This window comes from Saimiri boliviensis, chromosome 12 (assembly GCF_048565385.1).
Source record: "Saimiri boliviensis isolate mSaiBol1 chromosome 12, mSaiBol1.pri, whole genome shotgun sequence".
Classification (NCBI taxonomy): domain Eukaryota; kingdom Metazoa; phylum Chordata; class Mammalia; order Primates; family Cebidae; genus Saimiri; species Saimiri boliviensis.
Genome location: NC_133460.1, coordinates 14627805 through 14655522, shown reverse-complemented (window position 1 = coordinate 14655522; position 27718 = coordinate 14627805). Strand labels below are relative to the sequence as shown.

At 43.4% G+C, this 27718-nt stretch overlaps 1 protein-coding gene across 1 annotated transcript in view; it reads left to right on the top strand.

Annotated features, from left to right (window-relative positions):
- Positions 1-228: 228 nt before the first annotated feature.
- The window catches only part of HS3ST4 (heparan sulfate-glucosamine 3-sulfotransferase 4), a 439431-nt gene continuing 411941 nt past the window's right edge, over positions 229-27718 (top strand). The window contains exon 1 of the mRNA XM_010340865.3: positions 229-1413. Within this exon, the coding sequence (XP_010339167.2) occupies positions 680-1413 (734 nt within the window). The 5' untranslated portion in view covers positions 229-679. The remainder of the gene's footprint in view (positions 1414-27718) is intronic.

Sequence of the window (27718 nt, the reverse complement as noted above, 5' to 3'; positions counted from 1 at the left end):
ACGGCGTCCCGAGGTCCCAAGGGAAGGGACTACGCAAGGTGGGGTGGGGAACACCCCAAGTGCGTGTATGCTGGGAGGGTTGGGGTGGGGCAACAGAGAGCGATCTCTGCTCTCCCGGGTGCCCCAGCCCTAGCGCACGCCTCCGCTCCAGCGCCCCCCTTCGCAGGCGCGCGCGAGGCGCACCCCCCTTCCCTCGGCTGCGCCGGGCGCGCGCCTGGCCCCCTCCTCCTCCCTTCAGTGCCTCTCCTGTCTCCCGGCAGAAAGTTAGCAGCGGGGAAGGAACTCGCGGCTGCAACAGCGCGCGGCGGCGGCGGCAGAAGCTGAAGCAGGAGCCGCGGCGGAGCCGGGGAAGCGGGGGCGCTGCAGACGGAGCAGGTGCCGCCGGCGGGTCCGCGCGCCCCCCTCGGTCCCCTTGCCTGAGGCTGAGGGGGGGTGGTGGGGGGCCACCCGGACTCGGCGGGCAGCGTGGGGCGGGGGGCCATGCGGCCGGGCTCCCCCCTGGCGCAGCGGGACAGCGGCCAGGGCCGGGGGCGCAGCGGCGTCGCTTCATGCAGCCGGGGCGGCTGGGCAGCAGCGGCGGCGGCGGCGGCGGCGGCGGCGGGGGCGGCGGCTGAAACCATGTCCGGGCAGCGCCGGGGGCTGCCGCCGCCGCCGCCGCCGCCGCGAGCCGGGAGCCGCGATGGCCCGGTGGCCCGCACCTCCTCCGCCTCCGCCTCCGCCTCCACCTTTGGCCGCGCCGCCGCCGCCCAGCGCCTCTGCTAAGGGGCCGCCGGCGCGCAAGCTGCTTTTTATGTGCACCTTGTCCCTGTCTGTCACCTACCTGTGCTACAGCCTCCTGGGCGGCTCGGGCTCCCTGCAATTCCCCCTGGCGCTGCAGGAGTCGCCGGGCGCCGCCGCCGAGCCCCCGCCGAGCCCGCAGCCACCCTCTCTGCTGCCTCCCCCGGTGCGCCTCGGCGCCCCCTCGCAGCCGCCCGCGCCGCCGCTGCTGGACAACGCGAGCCGCGGGGAGCCGCCCGAGCCCCCGGAGCAGCCCGCCGCCCCCGGGACCGACGGCTGGGGACTGCCGAGCGGCGGCGGAGGCGCCCGGGACGCTTGGCTCCGGACCCCGCTGGCCCCCAGCGAGATGATCACGGCGCAGAGCGCGCTGCCGGAGAGGGAAGCGCAGGAGTCCAGCACCACCGACGAGGATCTCGCAGGCCGGAGAGCGGCCAACGGGAGCAGCGAGAGGGGCGGCGCCGTCAGCACCCCGGACTATGGAGAGAAGAAGCTGCCGCAGGCGCTCATCATCGGGGTCAAGAAAGGAGGGACCCGCGCGCTGCTGGAGGCGATCCGCGTACACCCGGACGTGCGGGCGGTGGGCGTAGAGCCGCACTTCTTCGACAGGAACTACGAAAAGGGGTTGGAGTGGTACAGGTAGGACCCTAGGCTCCGCGGGCTGGTGGAGACGCGTCGGGGGAACGCGGAGGGGAAGCCGCGGCTTTCCATGCCCTTTGAGTGTCCAGGCACTGTCCCGAGAGCCCCAAGCCCCGGCTAGGGCTCTGCAAATCCTGGCGGCGTTGCTCAGGGGCATCAGCCGGGAGGGCTGGACTCTAGCGAAAGATCACTTTGTTTCAGGGCGAGGGGAGGAGATATCACCCAGCCCTGCCTCCAGCGCTTCTCATACTAGGAGGTGCTGCCTGAATCTGCCCAGATCCAAACCTGGGAATCCCCAGAACCTCGTGCGTGCGAGGTGTTCCCGAACCCGGGTTCTTGCGAGGGTTTTGGGATTCTGGGCTGAGGACGCCGAGGAGTGAGACAGGAGGGCTAAATTGACTAAGGGGCTTTGAGATCACCTGAAATCTCTTAAAATCGCCCTCAAACGGATTTGAGTGGCTGGAATTCAACTTTCGTGTGTTAAGGTCAGAGCAAAATGAACAGGGAACAGTTACAAAGATTATGCTGGCGTTTTGGCTTTCTAGTAAAGAAAGGATGTCTCCCACCTCCGTAACTTCCCATCCCCTTTGGCTGAATGAGCACGCAGTTGATTTTGCACCAGAAGCTTCAATGTCTGCATGACAGTTGGTGCCCTGAGAGTTTTTATGCCCCAGACCGTGCCCTGTCTAATCTCCGCCTCCTTCGCAACAGATTGGAGCTTCTGTCTTGTGAGATGTTCGTCTTCCTCCTTTCCCACCGTCTGCCGGTGGTGAGAGAAAGGGAGAAGAGAGGACTAGAAAGTTAAGTGAAGGTAAAATAAATTAATAATCCAGCTTTCCGGCCAGCCATAACATTTTAAATAACACTGGTGCAGATGCCCCAAACGCAAACCTCCTTCGCCTTTGTTTTTTTCTCTTTCTCTCTTTCTTCCTGTTTTATATCTTTCTGGGAAACAGATCTGCATGGCTGGGTCCATCTCCATTGCATTTCGGTAATTAATTGCAATTGTCAAACAGAAACACAGCTTTTGTCAGCCGAAGTGATGTTATCATATTAGCAGAGCCAATAGGTAAAATAAAGATTGTTTTCTGACAGGTTGTCTGCCCATTCAGGAGATGTGCTTGCTAGGTTTAAATTACAGCCTGGGAAAGTTTTAGAAATAACTTAACGTCAGAAATATATAATAAATATGTGTATTATGATTGATTTCTTCCACTTTTAAAAATATGCCTTATGCTTTAAAAGCTTGAGAGAGGTACACTTAGGCATAAACATTCCAGTACATTACAGAGAAGCAGCAAATGTGTCTGTTAATGTCTTGTCTGTTTCAACAGAGAGAACTAATTGCAATATTTTAGGAGGCTTCAAACAGCCTCTTCCTATCAAAACATAAAACAGCAAATGCCTAATTTAACTGGAAAATCAGTATTTATAACATCAGAAGCCATGGCTCTCAGTTTGTGATTATAATTAAAAAGGTGTTAGGATGATTAATGCAGCAACAGCAAAATAAAGAAGGAGCATGCTGTCTGGGAAGGTTTTAGTTGTTTAATTGCTGGTTGTAGGAATGTTCTGGTTTCTTCTGTGGGGTAGCTTTGGCTTTATGAGGGTAACTGCGGTTTTTTTTTTTTTCCTTTTTTTTTCCCCCCCCAATTCCAATTTTACAATTGTGAGAAGTGTTAGATGCCCTTTCAGGGAGGTAGAAAGATAAAATCTTTCTAAGATCTGAGGTGTTTGGGTTTGTGGCAGCTGGAAATAGAGAGGGGGTGTTTTATTCGTGCAACTTAAAGTTAATGTGTGGTGGAATGTGTACTAAGTTGTTCCATCATCGGGTCTAGAGAGTTTTCTGAATGAAAGAATAGAAGATGTCAGATTTTCCCAGATTCCTTTATGCTGATGTTAGGAAGAGAAGGTATAAAAATTACCTTGTTTGACGTGGCTCCTGAATATGTTATTCCAACGCTGTGGTATGCCCAGCCTCCTACTCCCAACCCATGCTTGTGGCATTTGGGGCTCAGTATCAATATTTGGTAGCCATTCACAGAACTGTTCAAGTGAAGAGGTGTGGATAGAACAAGATTCCTCTGATCCTCACTTAAGAGGACCATGTGATATCTCTGTGTCCTCTATCTCCACCCCAGCATCTAGCCCAGGGGTGCTGATTAAAAGTGCTGGACATGAAATTCTCTTAGGAACAAGCTTCCTGCCAATACATGTCTAACATAGAGGGAATCATCAGCTCCCAAACTCCACTTTTGGAAAGATTAGCTGGACCTACAGAATCTGAGTGTGCTGGGACTGCATTGGACCACTCTCCAGCCTTACCACAGGGAGCAGTTTTTAGAGGAATTTGTGAAATTTTCATCAGTTTCATCTGTCTCTTCAGATTCCTCTTTCACTCCCATATGGGAAGAGGGGCAGCATTCTTTGTTGTAGAAAAGGAAACAGTGGCATTGATTCAGTATCAGATGGCACTGACCAGTGGCATTGATTCCAGTATCAGAAACTCTTTCTCCTGGTTTCCTAGACCAACTCTTAATCTTTTAAATGGTGACATCTGTACACAAACAGTATCATTCCTTCCCATGCCGGTATGCTATCTGGAATCTATTTGACTGATGAGAGAGCCACAGGTTAATTAAAGGTTTTAATATTTCCAGTTTATTCATTGTTATTTGGTTTAAATGTGCTTCCAGTAGCCTATGAATTCTGTGCGTGTTTCTGGTTCTTGTGTTTTCAGCAAGAGGGAGAGGCAAGAAGAAATTAGGGCTGCTCTCTGCACAGCTGGCTTGGGGTTTCCTCAGATTTGACTAAGCAGCTCTCGCAGTTTTAGCTCCTCGGTGCCACTCCAGTTATCTCTAAATCCAGGTTTTGCTTTCCTCCTATGCCGTTGATCTAATGTGATATAAAAACACATCTGAGATTAGAACGTGTGCACAGATTTTCAGGGTAAGATAGACTAATGGATTAGGATGTATGTGTTAAAATCTATGGAGAAGCAAGCCTCCCTTGGTGGATTGACACAGGCCAGTGATTAATAAATCAGGGGAGATTAAACCCTCCATGCCCTCTTCCCTCTCCCTTTCTAAAAAAAAAAAGACAAAGCCACAATGCACCTTTCAGAATGAGCTGATTACCAGCTGTCTAGGCAGAGACTTTAAACCAGGCGTCCCCAGACTTTTTACACTGGGGGCCAGTTCACTGTCCCTCAGACCGTTGGAGGGCCGCCACATACTGTGCTCCTCTCACTGACCACCAATGAAAGAGGTGCCCCTTCCTGAAGTGCGGCGGGGGGGCCGGATAAATGGCCTCAGGGGGCCGCATGCGACCGCGGGGGCGTAGTTTGGGGACGCCTGCTTTAAACTCTTCTAAGGTATGGGACCTCGGGCCAGGCCAACTGGCTGCCACTGCAGAACTCATCAAAGCGGTAGAGACAACATGAGCTGTTTTCTGTCAGGGTTTATAGACCGTACAGTAACTTTGACTGCTTTACATTGGAAACCATTCAGCCCCAGGGCAATGGGAAGTGATTGTCCATGGTTTGAAGTTGTCTTCCCTGTCAACAGTTAATACACACATCCTATTGGCTAGGGGAAAGTAACTCAGGATGTGCTCTCAAAAGTCATGCTCATGCAACCCAAAGGAAAACAGTCAGTGTTCATCAGCATTTTTTGCAGGTGGTAACTGGGGAGAGAATGGAGAAGGATGGAATTTCATTGGCATTTATTGAATGCCAGCTATTGTGGCAGTTGGTGCTACCTACAATCATAGACGTGTTATTTCATTTGGGTGTTGTGATTACATAGTGATATATGTAGCGGTGTTTCTATTTTACAGGTGGCTCTGAGAGGGTAAATGATTAGCTCAGGATCATTTGGCGTTTCGGTGCTTGTGCTGAGATTTGAACCCTCTAATTTCAAAGTGCTGATTTCTTCCCCTGTACCACACTGACACACATAAAGTACTAGGAAGCATATATCCCGTGTTCATTCATTCATTCAAAAATTATTTTAAAAATATGTACCATATAGCCTACACTGGGTGAAGTACTGGGGATAAAGTGGTGAATAAGATAGATGAAGCACCTGTTCTCCTGGAATTAACATTTTAGTAGGACGGTTGTGGAGACGGCAAACAAAGAGCAAATAATATGTAATAAAAATTATGGGCTGGGCACGTTGGCTCACTCCTGTAATTCCAGCACTTTGGGAGGCTGAGGGGTGGATCAAGAGGTCAGGAGTTCAAGACCAGCCTGGCCAAGTTGTTGAAACCCTGAATCTACTAAAAATACAAAAATTAGCCAGACGCGAGAGCAGGTGCCGGTAATCCCAGCTACTTGGGAGGCTGAGGCAAGAGGATCACTTGAACTGCAGGTGTGGACTTTGCAGTGAGCTAAGATTGTGCCACTGTGTTGTAGCCTGAAAAATAAATCGATGGCCCAGAGCTATTTTGTTCAGTATGGTAACTGCTGTCAGTATGTGGCTATTGAATAGGTGAAATGTCCAAATTGAAATGTGCTGTAACTGTAAGATACACAGAATACTAAATTGCTCAATAATAATTTTAGATTGACTATGTGTTGAAATTATACTCATATTAAGTAAAACATACTGCAATTAAGTTCACCTCTTCAGACCTTTTCAATGTGGCTACTAGAAAATTTAAAGTTATACTTGTGACTCACGTTATATTTCTGTTGGGCAGCACCTGTGTGGTGTAGTGCTTTGTAAACTTTAGGATCATCTGGGGATCTTGCTAACAGGTAGCTTTGGATTCAGCTGGTCTTAAGAGGGGTCTAGGAGTCCACATTTCTAAAAGGTTGCTAGATGCTGCTGCTGCTTTCTGGATCTCACTTTGAGTAGCAAAGTCCTGGAAAGTAATTGGGAAATATGTCTGTGCATGTTGGTTATTATTATTTAGAATTTTTTTAAAAAAATATGGGGGTCTCGGCCGGATGTGGTGGCTCATGCCTGTAATCCTAGCACTTTAGAAGGCCAAGGCTGGTGGATTGCCTGAGCTCAGGAGAACACAGTGAAACCCCATCTCTACTAAAAATACAAAAGCTTAGCCAGGTGTGGCAGCATGTGCCTGTAATCCCAGCTACTGAGGAGGCTGAGACAAGAGAATTGCTTGAACCTGGGAGGCGGAGGTTGCAGTGAGCCGAGATCACACCACTGCACTCCAGCCTGGCTACAGAGCGAGACTCTGTCTCAAAAAAAAAAAAAAAAAAAAAAAAAAAAGACGGGCCTCTCACTTTGTTGCCCAGGCTGGTCTCAAACTCCTGGCCTCAAGGAATCCTCCCATCTAAGCCTCCCAAAGTGCTGGAATTACAAGCATGTACCATGATGCCAGGACAACATATGAGGTATGTTAAATAGGATGATTAAGGAGAACCTCTCTTTGGAGGTGATATAAATGGAGTAACAGAGTAAGACCCTCCCATGTGAAGATCTGGATAGAGAGGTCTCCATGTGGAGGAAACAGCAAGTACCAAGGTCCTGGGGTGGAAACAAGCTTTGTGGCTCTACAGAGTGTTCTTTTATGATTCTAAAGGCACTGTCTTTGTTGCTGGACAAATCTGGGTTCAAAACATGGCTTTGAGACTTATAGATTGGATGATCTTGGTTGGATAACTTATTTGACGTGACTTAGCTTCAGTTGTTTATCTGAGGGTAATTGCTTCCTTTTGGATTGTTGGGAGGAATAAATGAAATAGTAAAAGTGAATGTACTTTCTAAACAAAATGAGTATCTGGGAGCAGAAATCCAAATAGAGTCTCAGCTACCAAGTTTGTCCATTTCTCAAATCATTTTAGTTCTGTATATGCTCTACTTTCTATCACAGCTGTCATAATATTGACCAAAGAGTCTGTTAATTGGGATGGTTTGGGAAAAGCCCAATAATGATTGGTTTTGCAGTGTGCATCTCCTTGCCCTTTTAAATGAAAAGTCCACAACTCAGAAACCTTCAGGGCTCAGGCAGGTGGTATAAAGGAGGTGAGGTAGATTAGGTGGAGAGAAGCTAACATGCCTGTGCTCTGGCGGAAGGGGCAGCCACTGCTGCATTCCAGCTCTTCTCTTCCCATGTGCAAATGTGGCAGTGGGGTTATGTGACCTTGCGCTTTGTAAGAGAAACTGGGAATCCAGGTTTTGATTTGAAACCTTTTGAGTTTTAATATTGGCAACAGATTTAAGTTTCTTAAAAGCCCAGTTGGGGCCAGTAGTGTGGGACAAACAAAATACATCTGTGGGCTGGAGATAGCCAGCTGGCTACCAGTTTGTGACCTCTGGTTTAAACTCATTTCAGAAAACAACTGGCATGGCCATACCCTGTGTACCATGTGCAGTGGCCAGAATCGTGGCTTACATGTGCTATTTTAGTTTAGGTTTTTTTTTTAATTTTTTTTATTCCTTTACAGATTTTGCAACAGCATGGGGGAAATACCTCCCGGATATATTGCAACAGCCGCAAAAGCTTGGTATAAACAAGAACATTGAGGCAGTAAAAAGAAAATTTGTAAATAAATTTCCCCCTCTGTTCTCAGTTAACATTCTCTTGGTACTGGGGAAATTCTCAGCTTTCACTCGTTAATCAGGAGTGCTTGTATTTGATCTATATTGATAATCTGCACTTATAAAATAGATTACGCTCAGGTGGATTAAGATGTTAGAGTTAGAAAAATTGGATTCCAGGCTTGGCTTTGCCACATACTGGTTTTATTGGGCAACAGGTTATTTATGTTCATCTCTGTTTCTTAGGTGATGAAGCTGTTTTAACTCTGTAGAGTCCATTTGCCCATGAAAAGACTTTGGTTCTAGAACACATTTCTGTATTAGATCCTTCAGAAAGAGGAAGCTGTAGAATAGAAGCAATATGGTTTGGAGCATGTTTTGTATGTCTGAGCCAGAATCTATTAGACAAATGAGTTAATATCGCTAAGACTCAATTTCTCCATCTGCAGAATGAGCTCAATGTTACTTGCTGCCAAAGGATTACATGAGGATGACATGAAATGGCATTTAAAGTGCCTTATATAGAGTTTGTAACAGAGTAAATGTCTCTCTCCTCCTTTTTCCTCTCTCTCCCATTTTTCTTTCCTCTCTTGCTCTTCTTCATTTTCCTTCAATGCCTTCCTTTATCCTGCCCATCAGTACTTAGGGCCATCAGTATTGAAGGCTCTAAAGAGAAAGCTGTAATGCATGTTTCATGTGAATATAGTCTTTTATTTCAAGATTATGTCTGAATGAGGGATTTTAAACCCTGAAACAGCTCTTAAGTAGCTCTCCAGAGAATAATCAGAACCAGATTCCAGAATTTGGTCTATTATAACTTGAGCTGAAGGAGAAAAAAATGTATGATTTCATGAGGTAACTGCAGCCAGAATTCACCAAAGAAATGGGGTAAGGCAGTGGACAGGCTTTGTGGACTTCCATGCTGACATTCTCTTGAGCCTCCAGGAAGAATGGATGCCACTTGCTCAGGTAAGTTCAGATGCATTTGGGATGCCAGGAGCCTGCCTGGCTTCGGTGCTTCTGCAGAAAGAAAGGCATTTGGGAATGCAGGATTGCTCACCTGTGAAGCTCTCGGTTTTGAGATTTGGCTGCTTTCACCGGTGCTCTCCAACCATCATAACATGATGTATTTATTTTTATTTTTTATTTTTGTAAATCATACCAGGCATTTTCATTTTATATCAAGTCAGGAGAGAGGCCTCGAGACTTCAGATGAATGAAAGATTGCTAGGGTTGTTTGTCAGAAAGTTTTAAGGGTTTTGGTTTTGCATAATGGATGATCTCTCTGGAATGGATTGAACCACCGCCCCGTTAAAGTAATCTCCTGATTTCGTTGGTTTTTGCGGTTTATCAAGCGCCTCTATGACTGTCTTGGGAATTTGATTCTGAAATTATAATTCACTTAAGGGAGCTTTCCAGCCCATCTTGCCGTTAATTAAAAGAAGGTGGTTGGCTTTTTGTTGTTGTTTATACTCAATACTTAGAATTTACTTGCCTTAAATTTTTTTTCAATCTTATTTAAGAATATACAAGTAAACAAAGCAACACATGAATCAGGCAATATTTTTTCAGTTGCAAATGACGGAAATGGAACTTATACTATTATAAACAACAAAAAAGATGATTGACTGCCTTATGTGATTGAGAAGTCTGGGGTAATTAGCTTCAGGAACAACTGGATCCAGGGGCTCAAATGATGTCATTAGGCCCCTGACTCTTTCCATTCTTTGCCATGTTTCTCACTACTTGGCTTCATTCTCAAACAGGCTGTCTCACCACAGTTTAGGCAAGATGGTAAGAAGCATTCCTAGACAACATAATTTATGTTTATCAATATTTTTGGAAACAGTTTTTCTTAAGAGCTTCTCTGGGAAATTCCTAGCGATGCCTTGGGCCCAGGTTGGGTCATGCACCCCATTCCTAAAGCAATAATTGTGTGGGATTCTAATCAGGCCTGGGAGATGTAGCCTGCCCTTCAGCTTGGGGCGATGGTGAGAAGAGAGAACCACACTCTCTATTCCTTGTGGGGAAATTGTTCCCTGTGATTGCCCTGATGCAACCACATGAAATAGTTTCCCCGTAGAGAAAGAGGAGTTCAAGGGTGCTATTTTTAGAAATGTGGGGGCCAGTTAAGCCAGATGTTTGTTAAATATATAAGGATCCACCCCGGGCAAGACATATGATCTCTCTAATTCACTGGAGGGATTAGAGAAACTGGAGGGAGGTACAAAGGGTGTTTGGGGACTTGTTAATTATTCATTCTGTGCAGCTGTTATTTAGTTATTCATTCATGTATTTATTCATTAAACATGTATTATCAACTATGTGCTATGTGCTGCGCTCAAACATGAACCAATCATGGGCAGTGATCTGAAAGAACTCACAGAAAGGTATTATCAGTGTTGACAGAATGGGATTTATTCTAAAAATGGAAGGATGGTTCAATCTTAGGGAATGTAATAATGTTATTTATTGTTAATATGAGCAAATGAGAAAAATCTGTGATTTATGGATACTAAAAAGCTATCTTATAAAAAGAAATATCTATTTTTGATTTTCAGAACAACCTGCTATTAAAATAGGGTCATACCTAAAGCAAGCATCATCATTAGTGATTTAACACTAGAAGCATTTCCACTAAATCCAGAACAAGCCTGAAATGCTCATTATTGTTACTCTTATTTAACCATTGTTTAGAAATTATTAGATACTACAATTATGAGCAAAAGAAGAAAGGGGGGAAGGTAGAATTATTACTATTTGCAAGTAATTTTAACTTTTAAATTTGGAAAACCAAAGATACCCAATCCTCCCATGAATATATTAGAAACAGTAATAGAATTCTAGAATTCATCAAGGCGGCTGGAACGAAAATAACAATGTAAAATTTATAGTTTTCCTATATGCCTATGCCACCCATTGTGAAAATTTAATGGGAAAAATTTCTGTATGCATAGAACCAACCAGAGAGACAAAATAACTAGGAATAAATTTAGCAAAAATTTTAAGGGACTTGTAAAAACAAAATATTAATACTCTGCTAAGGGGCAGTGGACAGGACAGCAGCAGATGGAGAGACATCCTTCTCTAGGGTGGGATTTCTTTCTTTCTCATCCTTCTTTCTCCCCCTTTCCTCTCTCCCTTTTCCTTCCCATTCTTGTTTGTTTGTTTAAGTCATTGCTGCCTAAATTGAGATCAGATGTGTTTGGGGTGATCTGAAAATATTGTTTATATAAACTTGACCAAAATGGATTTCATATATGGGATTTCCTTACTTTACACATTTTATTTGACAGAAGGAAGGGTGGCAAAACCACTGTCACTGTTTAGATTCATAAACTATTACAATCCCTTGCAGAGGGGCTGACTGCATTATACCCCCAATTCAGGAGTAGAAGGACTGTGCTCAAGGAGTGGATTAAGAGTTGAGCTGGTGCACGTTAGCCAGTGTGGATTCACTCATGTTGCCACATAGCAAAAACCATGATTATTTTAGGATGGGACTGGGAGATGGAGATTTGGATCTGATGGAATAACAGTAGCCATGGTAGCAGCAACCCTGGTGGTAGATGATATTGTAGCACGTGTGCCAGGCTTGGCTCCAAGACCATTGTGTTCCATGAGTAGTTGGATTATCTTTCTCTGGATATTTTGCCACAATTACCTAATTGCCATATAATAATCAGACCATGAAACAGAGGCCCCCTGTTTGACTTGTGTTACCTACTATTGTTGTCTGCACACTGTTCCCTCCAGATTAAAGCTTCTGCAAAGGGTTAGAGATTTGGGAGCCCCTGGAGATGAGGAAATATTTGAGTCAAACTACCTGGACACCTCTGTCATAGGACGGTTTGATTGCTTGGGGCTATGTGGCATTTTGAAAAGGAAACAAGCTGGAATTGCAAATTAAGGATTTGAGTCTGAGTTCTGCCCCTGCCTTTTTTGGATGCACAGACAAGTGTTAAGAGCCTTTGTTTTCTCATCTCTAAAATGGGAATAACAACCTCTGCTAACTCCACAGTGATTTTGCAAGGGTAGCATAGTGACTATGTGTTGGGATCGACTTTGTCTACATATGTTAGTTGTTATTAATCCATGCATGTTTTCATGAATTCCCCCAGGTAATTGGTTTTCCGGAATGTTGCACTCCAGGGAGTACCTGAAATACAGGACAAGCACTCTTTATAATAAAGTTAGATTAAGAGGTTCAATTTACAGAAACTATTATATAGCATGGATATCACATATTCTCAGGGCAGATGGCATAAAGATCTGGAGAATTCCTGGACTGTCTCAGTCTGTGTAACTGTCTAACTGGACTCATCATTGATACATCATTTTTAAAATACTGAAACAACGTAAAAAAAAAGCTATGGAGCTATGATACACACTTGCTTCTTAAAACTGCCCCGCAGTTGATGAGTTTTGGGAGTGACCACAAGATTCTCTCATTTTGTTCTCAGTTGACCTCTCTTTTCAGGCTGTGTTTCTTAGGTTGGTGTATTAACTTTCCACCTTATAGTTGCCTGCCTAACCTGCTTTTTCTTTTTATAATTAGTATTTTTTATATTTTACTTTAAGTTCTGGGATACACCTGCAGCACGTGCAGGCTTGTTATGCAGGTATCATGTACCGTGATGGTTTGCTGTTCCTATCAACCCATCGTCTAGGTTTTAAGGCCCACATGCATTAGGTATTTGTCCCAGTGCTCTCCTTCTCCTTGCCCCCCGACTCTCCAACAGGCCCCATGGTGTGATGGTCCCCTCCCTGTGTCCACGTGTTCTCATTGTTCAGTTCCTGCTTATGAGTGAGAACATGCAGTGGCCTAATCTTGTTTCTAACCCGCGGTGCTAGGCAGAATAATAACCTCCATGAAATGCCCACTTCCTAATCCCTAGAACCTGCAACTATGTTAGATTAGCTGGCAAAGGGGAATTATGTGCCAGATGGAATTAAGATTGTGAGCCCATTGACTTTAAATGGGAGATTGTCCTGAATTATTTGGATGGAGCCAATGTAATTCCAAGGAATTATATACAGAAGGCCTCTCTTATCGACGGCTTCACTTTCTGAGGTTTCAGTTACCCATAGTTAACCCTGCTCTGAACATAGTAATGGAAAATTTCAGAAATGAACAGTTCATTGGTTCTAAATTGCTCACCATTCTGAGTAGTGTGGTGACATCTCATGCTGTCCCTCTCTGTGCCACCTGGGATGTGAATTATTCCTTTGTCCAGCATATCTACCCTCTAGACTCTACCCACCTGTGAGTCACTGTAGCAGCCATTTTGGTCATCAGATTGACTGTCATGGCATCTCAGTGCTTGTGTTCAAGTAACCTTTACTTTACTTAATGATGGCCCCAGACTGCAAGAGGAGTGATGCCGGTAATTCAGATATGACGAAGAGAAGCCATGAAGTGCTTCTTTTAAGTGAAAAGGTAAAACTTTTCAATTTAGAAAGGGCAAATGTAGTACAATAAAATATTTTGAGAGAGAGACCATATTCAAGTAAGTTTTGTTATAATTCTTCTGTCTTATTATGAGTTACTGCTGTTAATCTCTTACTGTACCTAATTTATAAATTTAACTTTATCATAGCTGTGTATGTATAGGAAGTAACATATATATATATATATATATATGTGTGTGTGTATATATATATATACATACACACACACACACACACACACACATATATATATATATATATAACATGAATCAAAAAGGAATTTAATGGCTCATGTATCTGAGAAGTTCCAAGAATTGGGAGTATCTTTTTTGTTGTTGTTTGGCTTAATTAGGGTTTAAACAATGTCACTAGATCTCTACTTGTGGATTCTCTACTGCGCTGAGATGGTTGGCTGCATTCTCAAAACTTCTCTTCCTGTGAAGTGGGGCAGTCCCTGGGGGTCTTGGAGTGTATCCTCTGCAGATAAGGAGGGACGATTGCAAGTGGAAGAGGGAGGCAGAGAGAGAACCAGAAGGTAGCATGAGAAGAACTCAATCACTGCTCGATTTGGCAATAGAGAAAGAGTCCTTGAGCCAATGTGGGCAGCTTCTAAAAACTGAAGGACAGGCAAGGATCTGACCCCTATTCACTGCTTCAGTCCCATTCATTTGCCCTATTTTCTTTTTTCTTCTGTTTGAGCTTTGCTAGCCTCCTTGCTGTACCTGAGAAGTCAGACATGGTCCTGCCCCAGGGCCTTTGCTCTTGCTGCTTCCACCACCTGCAGTGTTTCTTTGCATTAGATAATTGCATGGCTGTGTCCTCCCTTTATTTGGGTCTATGCTCAATCATCTAATCCTCAGGCTGGCTTTTTCTTGTACCACCTGGACCCACCTGGACCCACCTGCTAGTGGTAAGAGCATCACTTGTTGGAAAATGCTGGTGAATACTGCCATCATTGACATATACCTGCATTCCATAGTCGCTCCACACCCGTCCAGGTTTCTGATGTCTTAATTTCTTGTTTTTTAATTTCCTCATTCTGGAGAGAGGATCTAGTCATTGATCCGGTACCACAAATTGACCTTAGTGTTGCTGGGGTCAAAATTTAAAAGATGTTTATGTACCTCTTAGCTATTCCTGCTATTTAAGTACACTGCCACCAGGTGGTGGTTGTGGGACACAGGTTGGATCCAAAGTCAGGCATTTCCTGAGATACAAAATAAATGGTTCCTTGCCCCTTCCAGTCTGGATTAATCCTGCATATTTTGTTTCTATATCATAAAATAAGAGGCTTTATCATATATTCACTTACAGTAAACAATAAGCAGATATCAAAACAGATGTGTAGAGCCATGTTTAAATACAGCTGTGTATTTTTCTCTTCTTTCTTCTGAGCCAATTTCATTTGTGTTCAAGTATAGAAAAAATATTAGCAGGTGGAATTTTTCTTTCCTTAATAGCATTCTTATGACTATCTAAATGGACAAATATGAAAATACCATGTTACCATAAGTATATGTTAAGGCAATTAGTATTAAGAAATATTATTATAATACATATGCCACATATTAAATGGCTACACTACCCATTTAAAATTTGAACATTGCATGGTCATTTCAACCAAGAAACCTCCTGACCTTAGTGAGAACCATTGATTTCCTCATTTAGAACAAAACAATGAGTTTCTTCTGTATTTATTGGTTCTCACGAGCCTGTGTATCTGTGTGTTGAAAGTTCCTTCCTTCTTTCGGTGTATCTTCAACTCTTGGCCTTGGGACTTTTCAATTTTCGTATGATTCACTTTTCCTATACTTCCATTTTTCATCCACTAGGAGGAAGAAATTTCCCCAAATCACAATATGTTAGAACACCTTTAAGGAAAGTAATTTTCAGTGGTTCAAAACTTCATTTCAGCTGCAGAACTCTATTGGCTGGAATTTTTCTGGTTATTACACAGAAATCCCAGGTAAAATCTAAACCGAGCATGAATCAAAAAGGAATTTCATGGCTCATGTATCTGAGAAGTACCAGGAATTGGGGATATCTCTTTTTCTTTTTTTTGGTTTGGCTTAATTAGGGTTTAAACAATGTCACCAAATACCTACTTCTGGATTCTCTACTGCTGCTGAAATGGTTGGCTGCATTCTCAAGACTTCTCTTCCTGTGGCTGCAAAGTGGGTGCTAGCCTGATTCTCTTTCCCCACGTGTAGATGGAAAAGCTTGCCATCTTTGTCCCAGAAGTCTTTGCTGAAGCCTTGTTGTAGTTCATTAGTTCCTAAGGGTCATGCACATATCCATCAAGCAGTTTCTGTTGCCAGTTGGGTGTGAGGCTTGAGACACTGCCTCCCTGGAGCCCAGGAAGGAGTTAGTTTCCCTGGATGCCCTGGATCTGATCATCAAAGACAGGAAATGAATGTGGCTGCCAAAACAACAGATGTCTGTTTCTGGACACTCCTCTGTTCAAATGCAATCTTTCCCCGAAGTGCAACTGAATAAAACAGACACGGTGAGGTTCTACTGGCTTGCATGGAGATAGAGGACCTAGTTTCTGTTTTGTCTTTCTACCAAGGTGGACACAAACAGAGCAACTCAAAATCTCCCTCTCTAGCTGTCTGCTTGAAGAGTCTGCACCTTTCCTTTAGCTCAGAGAGGAAGAAAGGAAGGAAGGGAAGAAGAGAGAGAGGGAGGCAATGCAAGAGAAAAAACTCATCCAGTCTCTAAACCTAAGAAGTGTTAAATTCTGAAAAAAGTATCTATGGATTCTGCCCCTCACAAATCACTAATTATTTATTTAGAATATTTTCTATTTTCATCCCTTCCTTAGCAACCCCTAGCAGCTGCCTAGAAAATTTTAAAGGGATTGTATGTCTTATAAGAGAATCCTTCAAATAGCAAGTGAAATAGTTTTATCACATTAAGCCTTCCCGCCCAGATTCGCTTCAAATGGAGAGGGAGAAATGCTTTGGCATTTGATCAGTCTTAATTTAAAACCTAGATAGCCTGGAATTTCTAGAAAATCTTGGATTTTATGCCATTTTATTCTTTTCATTTAAAGTGAGGCCCACAATATAGAATTAAGCGTGATTTAATTTGTTCTGCTTCTGTAAGACATTTTAGGAAAATAAATCAACGTTTTGGAGAAGAAAAATTTCCTTGCCAAATCTAGTGTTTCGACTTAAAAATCTCCACCTTGTGTATTGTTTCAGGGATTCTTATTAGCACACAAGAATATTCTCATCAGCTTGTATGTGTCTGTGTTTGTGTCTGTGTGTGTGTGTGTGTGTGTGTGTGTGAGAGAGAGAGAGAGAGAGAGAGGGAGAAAGGGAGAGAGAGAGAGAGAGAGAGAGAGAGTGAGTGTGAGTGTGCAACCGGGGAGAGGGGGTAGGGGAGAGAGAGAGAGCCCGAGTGAGTGCAAATTATATCCTGGAGGATCTTGCTGAAGATTCCAGGAATTCCTTGGGGAACTTGAGGAACTTGAACTTGTTAAGCCCCAGGGTCATTGATTAGGTCCAGACCAGTTTCCTATGGACTTCTTGACGGCTCCAGGTCTTTATGCTCATTTTTACCTCTGACATCTGACCCTCTTTTTTGCCTTAGGGTCCTTCCCCCTGTCCTGGCAGTGGAGGAGGTGGGTGTTTGGCTCGTTCCTTATTTCCCCCAAGACACAGAAACTAGGAGTTAAAATAGAAATACTTCTTATTTCTCATCCAATCGTTATTAGGCCTATTTATTAGAGTAATTCTTTTTAGAAAGATATTTCTCTTCCTGGTTTCTCGTTACTTATTTTAAGATTCCGAAGACTTCAGAAATTTATTTTATTTCAGGAAAAGGCAAAATTTAAAAACACAGAGATTATACAGGAAGTTAACTTTTGTGATTTCTAATTTCCAGCAGTTGTGCAGTTGTGCTTTTGCATATTATACTCTTTTCTTTTCTTTAACGACAGGGTCTTGTTTTGTCACTCAGGCTGGAGTGTAGCGGCACAATCATAGGTCACTGCAGCCTTGAACTCCTGAACTCAAGTGATCCTCCTGCCTCAGCCTCCTGAGTACTGGGGACTGCAGATGCACACCACTACGTCTAGCTAATATTTCATTTTTATTTTTGTGTAGTAGTGAGGTCTTGCTTTTTTGCTCAGGCTGGTCTCAAACTCCTGGCCTCAAGCGATCTTCTTGCCTCAGTCTCCCAAAGGGCTGGGATTATAGGCATGAGCCAATGTGTCCAGCTCACATTTTGAGGCTTCCAGGGAAGTAAACCCGTCTTCTAATTCCATGAATTCCATGAAAGAATATTGGTGATGTCTACTTACTGTCCTTTGGTTTAAAGGTCTCAGCACTTTGGGTAACTTCAGAGAGAGGTATTGATTTTCCAAGCCCTGCTGTGCGTTGGCAGTTTCAGAGACCATGTGGCTTAGCTGCCCCTTCGCAATGTGGGGCAGCTGAGGTAGGAAAGTTGCCTTGGGCTGTATATTCTTTAAAAGGAAAGGGAGAAAAAGAAAATCCCTCCAACCTAGGCTATTTTCGAGGCAATGTGAAGGATGGAAAGCAACCTTCTCTGCCACCTTGCTTAGAAATGCGTCTGACCTGGCTCAAGCCTGTAATCCCAGCACTTTGGGAGGCCGAGGCGGGTGGATCACGAGGTCAAGAGATCAAGACCATCCTGGTCAACATGGTGAAACCCTGTCTCTACTAAAAATACAAAAAACTAGCTGGGCATGGTGGTGCGTGCCTGTAATCCCAGCTACTCGGGAGGCTGAGGCAGGAGAATTGCCTGAACCCAGGAAGCGGAGGTTGCGGTGAGCCGAGATCGCGCCATTGCACTCCAGCCTGGGTAACAAGAGCGAAACTCCATCTCAAAAAAAAAAAAAAAAAAAAAAAAAAAAAGAAATGCTTCTGACCTTGCTGCCTTGGTGGCATGGGGGCCCTGCCATGAGGAGCTGGTGGTAGAGACATCAGGTGTTTGCTCAGTGATACAGTGACCTCACGGCCACCTCTTATTTCATGGTGAAGAATTTTTTTTAGCCACCCCCCACCAAAATTGATAACTGCCTTTAGAAAAGTGTTCTCATGAACAGTACTTAGCTAGACTGTTAGTAGCAATATCACTCTCTTGTTATGAAGCTCTGTGACACAAACACTCCCTGGACTTTATAAGATGCAAGGTCCCTGGCCTGGAGTAGAAAAGCTTACGAAACCTTTCTCCTCGCTGTCTGACTTTATTTCTTGCTTAACTTTTTCCTGTATTATCAGAGCAGATTTTTCCCAGGCTGGTCTCGAACTCCTGGCCTCAAGTGATCTGCTCGCCTTGGCCTCCCAAAGTGCTGGGATTACAGACTTAAGCCACTGTTCCCAGCCTCTTCTATAAATTTTTAATACTCATAAATTATTTATTTCAAAAATGTGTAATTTTAAATAATTTGCTTCTTTCACCTAAAAGTATATTTTCTGTGAAAAAGATACTTCTATAACATAATTTTAACACTTTTTTTTTGAGATGGAGTCTTGCTCTGTCGCCAAGCTGGAGTGCAGTGGTGCCATCTCAGCTTACTGCAACCTCTGACTCCCAGGTTCAAGAGATACTCCTGCCTTAGCCTCCCCAGTAGCTGTGACTGCAGGCATGTGCCACCATGCCCAGCTAATTTTTGCATATATATATACACATACATATATATGTGTGTGTGTATATATATGTGTGTGTGTATATATATATATATATATATATGTATGTGTGTGTGTATATATATATATATATATATATATATATATATATATATATATATATATTTTAAGTAGAGACGGGGTTTCACCATGTTGGCTGGGATGGTTTTCATGTCTTGACCTCATGATTCCCCCACCTGGGCTTCCCAAAGTGTTGGGATTACAGGTGTGAGCCACCGTGGCAGCCGACACTTTTATGTTTATAAAAATGATAGAAATGTTTGTCAATCATACCTCAAAAAAGGTGGGAAAATAGTAACATAGACAGACTATTCTTTTCGGGGGGAAAAAACCCAAGTTTTGAGTCTGACTGCCACATAAATGACAGAAATACATTTCAGGTAAAGTAGGAAACAAAAGGCCAGGTGTGGCGGCTCACATCTGTAATCCCAGCACTTTGAGAGGCCAGGGCAGGCGGGTTGTTTAAGACCAGCTTGGGCAACATAGCAAAATCCCATCTCTACTAAAAATACAAAAATTAGCCAGTATGGTGGTGCATGCCTTTAGTTCCACTTAGGAGGCTGGGGTGGGAGGATCCCTTGAGTCCAGGAATTGGTGGCTGCAGTGAGCTGTGATCATGTCACTGCACTCCAGCCTGGGTGACAGAGTGAGACCCTGTATCTATAAAATAAATAATGTGGCCGGGTACAGTGGCTCATGTTTGTAATCCCAGTACTTAGGGAGGCTGAGGTGGGCAGATCACGAGGTTAAGAGATCAAAACCACACTGGCCAACATAGTGAAACCCTGTTGTGTTGTCTCTACTAAAAATACAAAAATTAGCTGGGCATGGTGGCACACACATGTAGTCCCAGCTACTCGGGAGGCTGAGGCAGGAGAATCACTTGAACCTGGAAGGTGAAGGTTGCAGTGAGCCAAGATCATGCTGCTGCACTCCAGTCTGGTGACAGAGCAAGACTCCGTTTCAAAAAAATAAAAATAAAAATAAACAAATAAATAAAAAAATAAAAACAATGAAACAAAAGAAGCCACCATAATACAAGAACATCAACAGTGATAACAGAAATTGATAAGAATATTAGAGGCAGTATGGATATATCATAATAATACTGGGGAGGCAAAATCCTTTCAAATCAAGATTATTAAAAAAAAGAAAACCAGAAGCCATAAAAGGAAAGACGGATGGATTTGCACATAGAAAACGTAAAATTCTTTATATGAGAAAAGAATCCCCAATGGAGTGTATTCACTTGCTAGGCTCCCATAACAGAACACAACAGATTGGGTGACAAGCAACAGAAATTTGATTTCTCACAATTCTGGAGGCTGGAAGATTGGAGTTGGAAAGTTAGTTTCTTCTGAGGCCTCTCTCCTTGGTTTGCAGACAGCTCTCTTCTCCCTGTGTCTTCACATGGTTATCTCTCTGTGTACATCGTAATCTCTTCTCATAAGGATAGCCATCATATTTTACCCATATGACCTCGTTTAAAAAATTTTTCATGCCTGTAATCCCAGCACTTTGGGAGGCTGAGGTGGGTGGATCACGAGGTCAGGAGATCAAGACCATCCTGGCCAACATGGTGAAACCCTGTCTTTACTAAAAATACAAAAATTAGCTGAGTGTGGCAGTGCGCATCTGTAGTCCCAGCTACTTGGGAAGCTGAGGCAGGAGAATTGCTTGAACCTGGGAGGTGGAGGTTGCAGTGAGCCAAGATCACACCACTGCACTCCAGCCTGGATGACAGAGGAAGACTCCATCTGAAAAAATAAAAAAATAAATTTAAAAAATTTTATTTAGTTATTATAAGCTCTGGAATACACGTGCAGCATGTGCAGGGTTGTTACACAGGTATACATGTGCCGTGGTGGTTTGCTGCACCTGTCAACCTGTCATCTAGGTTTTAAGCTTCACATACCTTAGGTATTTGCCATATGACCCCATTTTAAATTATTCACCTCTTTAAAGATCCTGTCTCCAAGGCCAGGTGTGGTGGCTCATGTCTGTAGTCCCAGCACTTTGGGAGGCTGAAGTGGGAGGATCACTTGATCACAGGAGTTTGAGACCAGCCTGGGCAACATAGTGAGACTCTGTCCCTACAAAAAGTAAAAAATGAGCTGGGTGTGATGGTGTACACCTGTGGTCCCAGTTACTAGGGATGCTGAGGTGGGCTGCAGTGAGCTGTGATTGCACTACTACACTCCAGCATGGGTGACAGGGTACACCCTCATCTCAAAAACAAACAGAAACAAACACACAAACAAACAAGCATCCTGTCTCCTTAGCTCAACACAAAAGGCCTTGGTTCCTTGCATGACTTGAGGTCCAAGGAATGGCCCAGGGTCCAGGTGTTCTTCATAGGTATGGCATCAACATCCAGGTTGGCCATTCCATGGCTAAGAACACTGAACAAACACTCACCAAAGATCACAGGATCATTCTCAGGGTGTGCTTGAGTTCTTGCCAACTGGTAATAAGACATGCCTACTGCAGAGAGAATACAACTCAGTTCGTAACACAGAACAAATGCCATGTGAGGAGCCGGGGGGACACATTTGCAAATATGGGTCTGAGGGTTCCAATTCCCTTGACCCTGCCTGTACCTTGGATGGCCTTGCCAACTCTGTTGTCTCTCTTCCTCCTAAGCTGCTAGGACTCCGTGGTGTCCTCACCTCCAGCCCATCTGTAGTCAGTTCTTTCTTTAGACCTATTCCCGCTTCCAGTTAAGTTACCATCAGGTCCTGGGGCTTAGAGTCTTCTCTGGGAATTTTGCTGATCTCTGTACTAATCCATTACGAGATACAGTTCAGGTTTAATTGTTAGAGGCCCATCTTAAAGAACCCTCCCCCAACCAAACACACACCCAAAAGCCATCCTTTACTATGGAAGTAACACGAGCTCATTGTAAAAGAGAAAAGACAACTAACAAATAAATGCAAATAAAATGAAGACTCTCTCCACGGCTCATCATCCTCCTTCTCACACTGCCAACTTCATTCGCCAGATGGGAGCCACTGCTTCAAGCCGGCTGTGTTTCCTCCCCTTTGTGTGATTAATACAGTAGATTAAGATGTGGCCACTGATGAAGTACGATGATACTGATGAGACATTGTCTATCGTGAACACGGCTGCTGCTCCCTGTACTTAACATACCATGCTGACTCACCGCCTACTAGACTAGTTGGTGTATTTAATCCTCCCAAGATCCTCTGACATAGTCCTGTTGTTTCCTCATGTTTTAGATGAAAAAACTGTGGATTAGAGATGATGTATAACTTGCACACAGTCGCAGAGCTGGGAGGTACTTAAGCCATCCTGGTTAACTTCAGAGACTGCGTGGATTTTGTCTCCTTGTTTTGTTTTATGTTGATGGCTTTGTTTACTTGTTTCCTTCTTTCCTTGTCATGAGATAGTGAACGCTTTTCGCTGACCCAGCAGAGACGTCTAGCTCATTTGGTAATATCTACATTGTATTTTTCCATGGGGATGGATCATGCTTTGCTTAACCACTTCTCTCCTGCTGGCCATCTCTGTAGTTTCCATCCTTTTACAAACAAGGCCGCAGAAAGCATTCTTGTGCTCTGGAAATGTTTGTATAGAAAATGGAAGAACAGTGCACTTTAAAATTTTGGATACATTTTGATAAGTGGTCAGAAGACAATCTTATTTCTATGTTCTTGGGACTTATTTCTAAGTCCTCCATGTATTCCTTGTGTCCTGATAGATATAGATTTAGTAAAACTCCCCTCTTGTGCCCCGGGCACCTACTGGCCCTGGATAAAAGCTTTTAATAATAAGGATGGTGATTCCATATACAATTACCATGAGATGAAACAAAATATGTGTTCTGAGTGTGCTTACTGCTCTTGGATGCTATTATTTAGAGTTTAGTTTCCATTATCAAAATAATACTCAATGCTTCTATCTCTTCTGCATGAAAGGGGATAAAAAGTAAATACTTCTCTCTTTGAACTGCTGCAGAGTCATTTTTCTATAAGACTTGAGGATTCACCGTGAGGCCAAAGATTTCTTTTTTAGACTTTTCCCAAGTGAGTTGGAGCTGAGTGACAGGATGGCTTCAACTCTGAAGCAAGATTAAGTTTCTGAAGCAGTGGTTAGTGACAGATGGAGATGTTCTTGGCATGTCAGGTACGACAAAGCCAGAGTCCTTCTGTCCATGACTTGCCCTATGGGGGATTCTGTGGGCAGAAGACTACCTTGGGGCTTCCTGAGAAGTCCAGCTTGGCACCTGTCAGCATCTTGCATATATTCAGAGAGCAATTCCCCCTATAGTCATAGGAGAGTGACAGTGTGAAGGATCTCTCAAAGCTACTCTCCCGTCGTGGCAGAGAAAGAGGTCAGGGGGATCTTGAGCAAGACCAGAGCTGAACAGCTTTCCTGTGAAGCATGGTCCTGTGGATTAAGAAGGTACACATTTGGTGTGGCCATGGAAGTGGTTTTCCTTAAAATTGAACAAATACATTTACATGCTGCCTACTGTGACAAGATGAGTTGCTGTGGATGGTGCTTCTGCAGACCTGTTTTCCCATATCATCTTTTATGGAGATACTCCTTGACATAAAATGCCCAGTGTTCACAGAAGGATTCTCTTGTCACTGTCTTGTTTAGATAGAGGTTGCTTCTCGTGTCTCCGTTTTTCTTGGACACATGACAGTCTGGAATAAAGACTACTTTTTTTCAGACTGCTTTCTGGCTGATGTGGGTACGTGAGCTTAAGTTTGGACCAATGGGATTTGAGAGTAGATGCTGTGCGCAACTTCTGTGAAACACCCTTATGAGGAAGTTTCCTCTTTGCTGTTGGTGAAAGGGAGAATGTGATAGTTGAAGCTTGAATAGTCATTAGGTGCTATGTAGAGAAAGACTTGTCTTGAAAATGCTGAGGCAACCAGATAAAAAGAGCCCAGTGAGAACTCTTTGGCTAAGACAGGTATACATTTCTGTTTTGCTTAAGCCATATCATTTTGGGGTTTCAGTTGCTCTTATCTCAACTTAATTATAATGGATATATTTGCCTTCTATGTTCCAGGCACTTGTGCTAAGGGTTTTAGGTAGAACATCTTGTGAAGCCCTCATAAGAAACTTTGCTGTTAATTGACATTTTACAGATAAAGAAACTTAAAGTAGGGGAATTAGGCCAGGCACAGTGGCTCACAGCTCTAATCCCAGCACTTTGGGAGGCTGAGGAAGGCGGATCACTTAAGATCAGGAGTTTGAGGCCAGCCTGGCCAACATGGTGAAACCCCATCTGTGCTAAAAATACAGAAATCAGCTGGGCATGATGGTGCATGCCTGTAATCCCAGCTACTCAGGAGGCTGAGGCAGGAGAATAGCTTGATCTCTGGAGGCAGAGGTTGCAGTGAGCTGAGATCAGGCCATTGCACTCCAGCCTGGGCAAAAAGAACAACAACAAAAAAAAGTTGGTTGGGAAGGGAGGAATTACAAGTGAATTGTCCAGAGTGATACACACAAATCAACTCAAAAAAGAAGTACCTTGACTGACATCAGATTTGGCCCCAGAATCTGTATTTTTAATCTCCATGCCTTCCAGAAATTATTCAGATACTTATTTCTTAACCCATATTGAGTGCTTTGCGATGTACTTTGCAACGTGTGAGGCACTGTGGTGCATGCTAGACAGAAAAGGGTACGCAGAAGCAATGGATTCTTGCTCTTGTGGCATTTGCCCTCCAGTAGAAAGAAAGATATAATCAATTAAAGTAAATAAGGTTAAAATTACAAGCATAATGACTACTCTGAAGGAACAATACCCAGTACTGTATGATAATATAATAAAGGTGGCAATTTGAGCATATTTAGTGAGAGATCTAACTTACTGGAGGGCTGGGGACATTCCTCTGAGTAAGTGGCATTTGAGATGAGACCTGAAAGATGAGTAGAAGGTGAAGCGGGGTGTGTGTGTGTGTGTGTGTGTGTGTGTGTGTGTGTGTGGCAATCCAATCCAAGCAGAGAAAATAGCATGTGCCAAAACCTCACAGTGGGAAGGTGCGTTGCCTACTGTAAAAGCTAAAAGCCCAGAATGCTGGAGCTCTGGGAGACAGGGAGAGGCATGGCTTAGGATGAGGCTGGAGAGGAAAGACATGCAAGGACTTGTAGGCCATGTTGAAGAGTCAGGCTTTTGCCCTAGGAAAGATGGAGAGCTGTTTAATGGTTTTAGCAGAGAGGTGGCATGTTCAGTCGTATTCTTTGAAATGATCAGCCTAGTTGCTACGTGGGGAGTGGGTTGGAGGGACAAGAGTACATACGTCTAGGAAGTTCTTTCAGTAGTCCAGGAATAACATTTCTGTGGCTTAGATTAGAGAGATGGCAGTGATGATGGAATGAAGTGGCTGACTTTGAATGATATTTGGGAGGTAAAATTGAATGGATATGTCATTGGCTTGCCTTTGAGCGGTGAGAGAGAGGAAAGTCAGCAGGAACTCCTAGGTTTCTGGCTGGCTTGTGTAACAGAATGAGAGAATGATGGTTTTAGTCACCAAGACAAACTGTAAGGACAGGAGCAGGGTTGGGGTTAGAGGAGCTTTGCTCACTTAATCTGTTCAGCACAGCCCATACCCACTTCCCTGGAATAACTGTTAATCCAATCATCTGGTTTTTGGTTAGATTTACCTTCAGAAAGCCCTGCTGACCCAGCTGTAGTATAGTGTGCTTCAGTGTGGTGACACTGTTGGTACAGGCAGTGGCTTAGTGACCCAGGCTTGTACAATGAGATTCCTTTTCATGAAAATGTTTAAGGTCGGAAGTGAAAATGAAGGGGACTTACCTTAAGAGTCTTGGAGCAGCAAGGATGGGATGTTGGAGCTGCTTTCTAGTCACGTTTCTTACCTATGGAGATAAGTAGTTTGCAGTAGGAGAGAAAATAGACAGAGGTAAGCAGAAATTGGAGAGAGAGAGAGAGAGAGAGAGAGAGAGAGAGAGAGAGAGAGAGAGAGAGAGAGAGAAACTGACTTTCTTTTGTTATTTAAATCCTAAATCTAGGCATGCTCAACACTACCTCTATCCAAGAAATTCCTAGTTACATAAGCCAATATATTTCCTTTTAAATTTCAACCCAATTTGAGGTGAGTTTCTGATACTTTCTTCCAAGCTTCAATTAGTCAGGTAAGATAACTAGCTTCCAAAAATGTTGAGTTTCAGGTGGTTTTTGAGACATCCGTGTATAAATATCAAATAGACAGTAGGAAGGATGTATCTCAGCTCAGAGGACAGGGATAGGAGATATAAATTTGGGAATTACCTGCATAAGGGCAATAATTGAAGCCATTGTCCATGGTGATTTTACATAGGGAGCAAGTATATGGTGGTAAGAGAAGAGACTTTAGAACTACAATTTGAAATTGGAGAATATATAAAAATGAGCTTGTAAAGGAAGCAAAGACATAGGAAGACAATAACAAAGAAGATACAGTCTTATGGAACTAGGGGTTTTGAAAAGGAGAGAGTGATCAACCATGCTGGATGTCACTAAAAGATCTTCCGCTCTGACGTCTGAAAAATGTCCTACTAGTTTAGATGTAGCTGGAGAAAGAGTTGATTTTTTAGAGATGTGTCTTAGCAACCTGAGAGCTAGGAGATGCCAAGTGTAATATTAAAGCTTTATTTAAAGGTTCAGAAAGATAGAAATGGGTCGGCATTTAGTTTTAGTTCTCAGGAACTTCCTGGGGCAAAGGGAGGGAAATGAATTGCTTGTTTAACAAGTATTTAAGGCATTCATTCTTTACCAAGTGTTGTACGAGATACCAGGGAGATGGTAAATAGCAAGGCACTTTTCTCCTTGTGAAACTTGGTCTAAATAAGAAGAAAGACAAACAAGTGACAATCACAATTTAGGTTCATAAATGCAGAGTGTGTCAATTTGAATACTTTTGGCTGTAACCAAGAGGAGACTTAATGAACAGTTACTTAGAACACTTAGATTTCACTTAGCAAGAAATGCAGGTAGGTGGTGCTGGGATAGATTCAGCAGTTTATCTGAATCTATCAGATAAACTGATAGATTTGGGATGGGAAGGGAAGGTCGTTTATATACTTGCGTTGGCCACTGTTACCTTTTGGATTTTGAACTATGGTTTGTTGTGGCATGAACTCTAGATGGTAGCTGCAGCTCTGGGCATTATATCCTAGCATGAGAGTATCTGAAGAAAGAGGAGAGGAAAAGCAGCAAAAAGACTTTTTCTTCAGGCAGGCCTTAACCTTTTATGGGGCAGAGTATTTCTTCAAGAAGACCATACATAGTCTATTTGCTGTACATCCTTCTTCCCACAACTGAATCACATTCATTTATCGTATTATCCATGTATTTTTAAAAAATCTGCTCACCAGACACTGTTGTGTATATGGAGTATACACCAGTGAATCAAACAAACATCCTTTTTAAATAAGTCCGTGTAGGAAAATGCTCATTGTAGTGTCTGGCCCGTAGTAAACGTTCTTTCTATGAGTGTTCTACACTATTTCATGGAACTATATTCTATTGGAAAAGACAGATAATAAACAGGTAAACAGGTAAGTGTATAATATGTCAGGTGATGGTAAATGAAATGCAGAAAAATAAAGCAGAGGAGAGAAAATAATGGGGAATTAAAGAAGGTAGTTAGGGGAGGCTTGTTGGATAGACCGCTGAAGGAC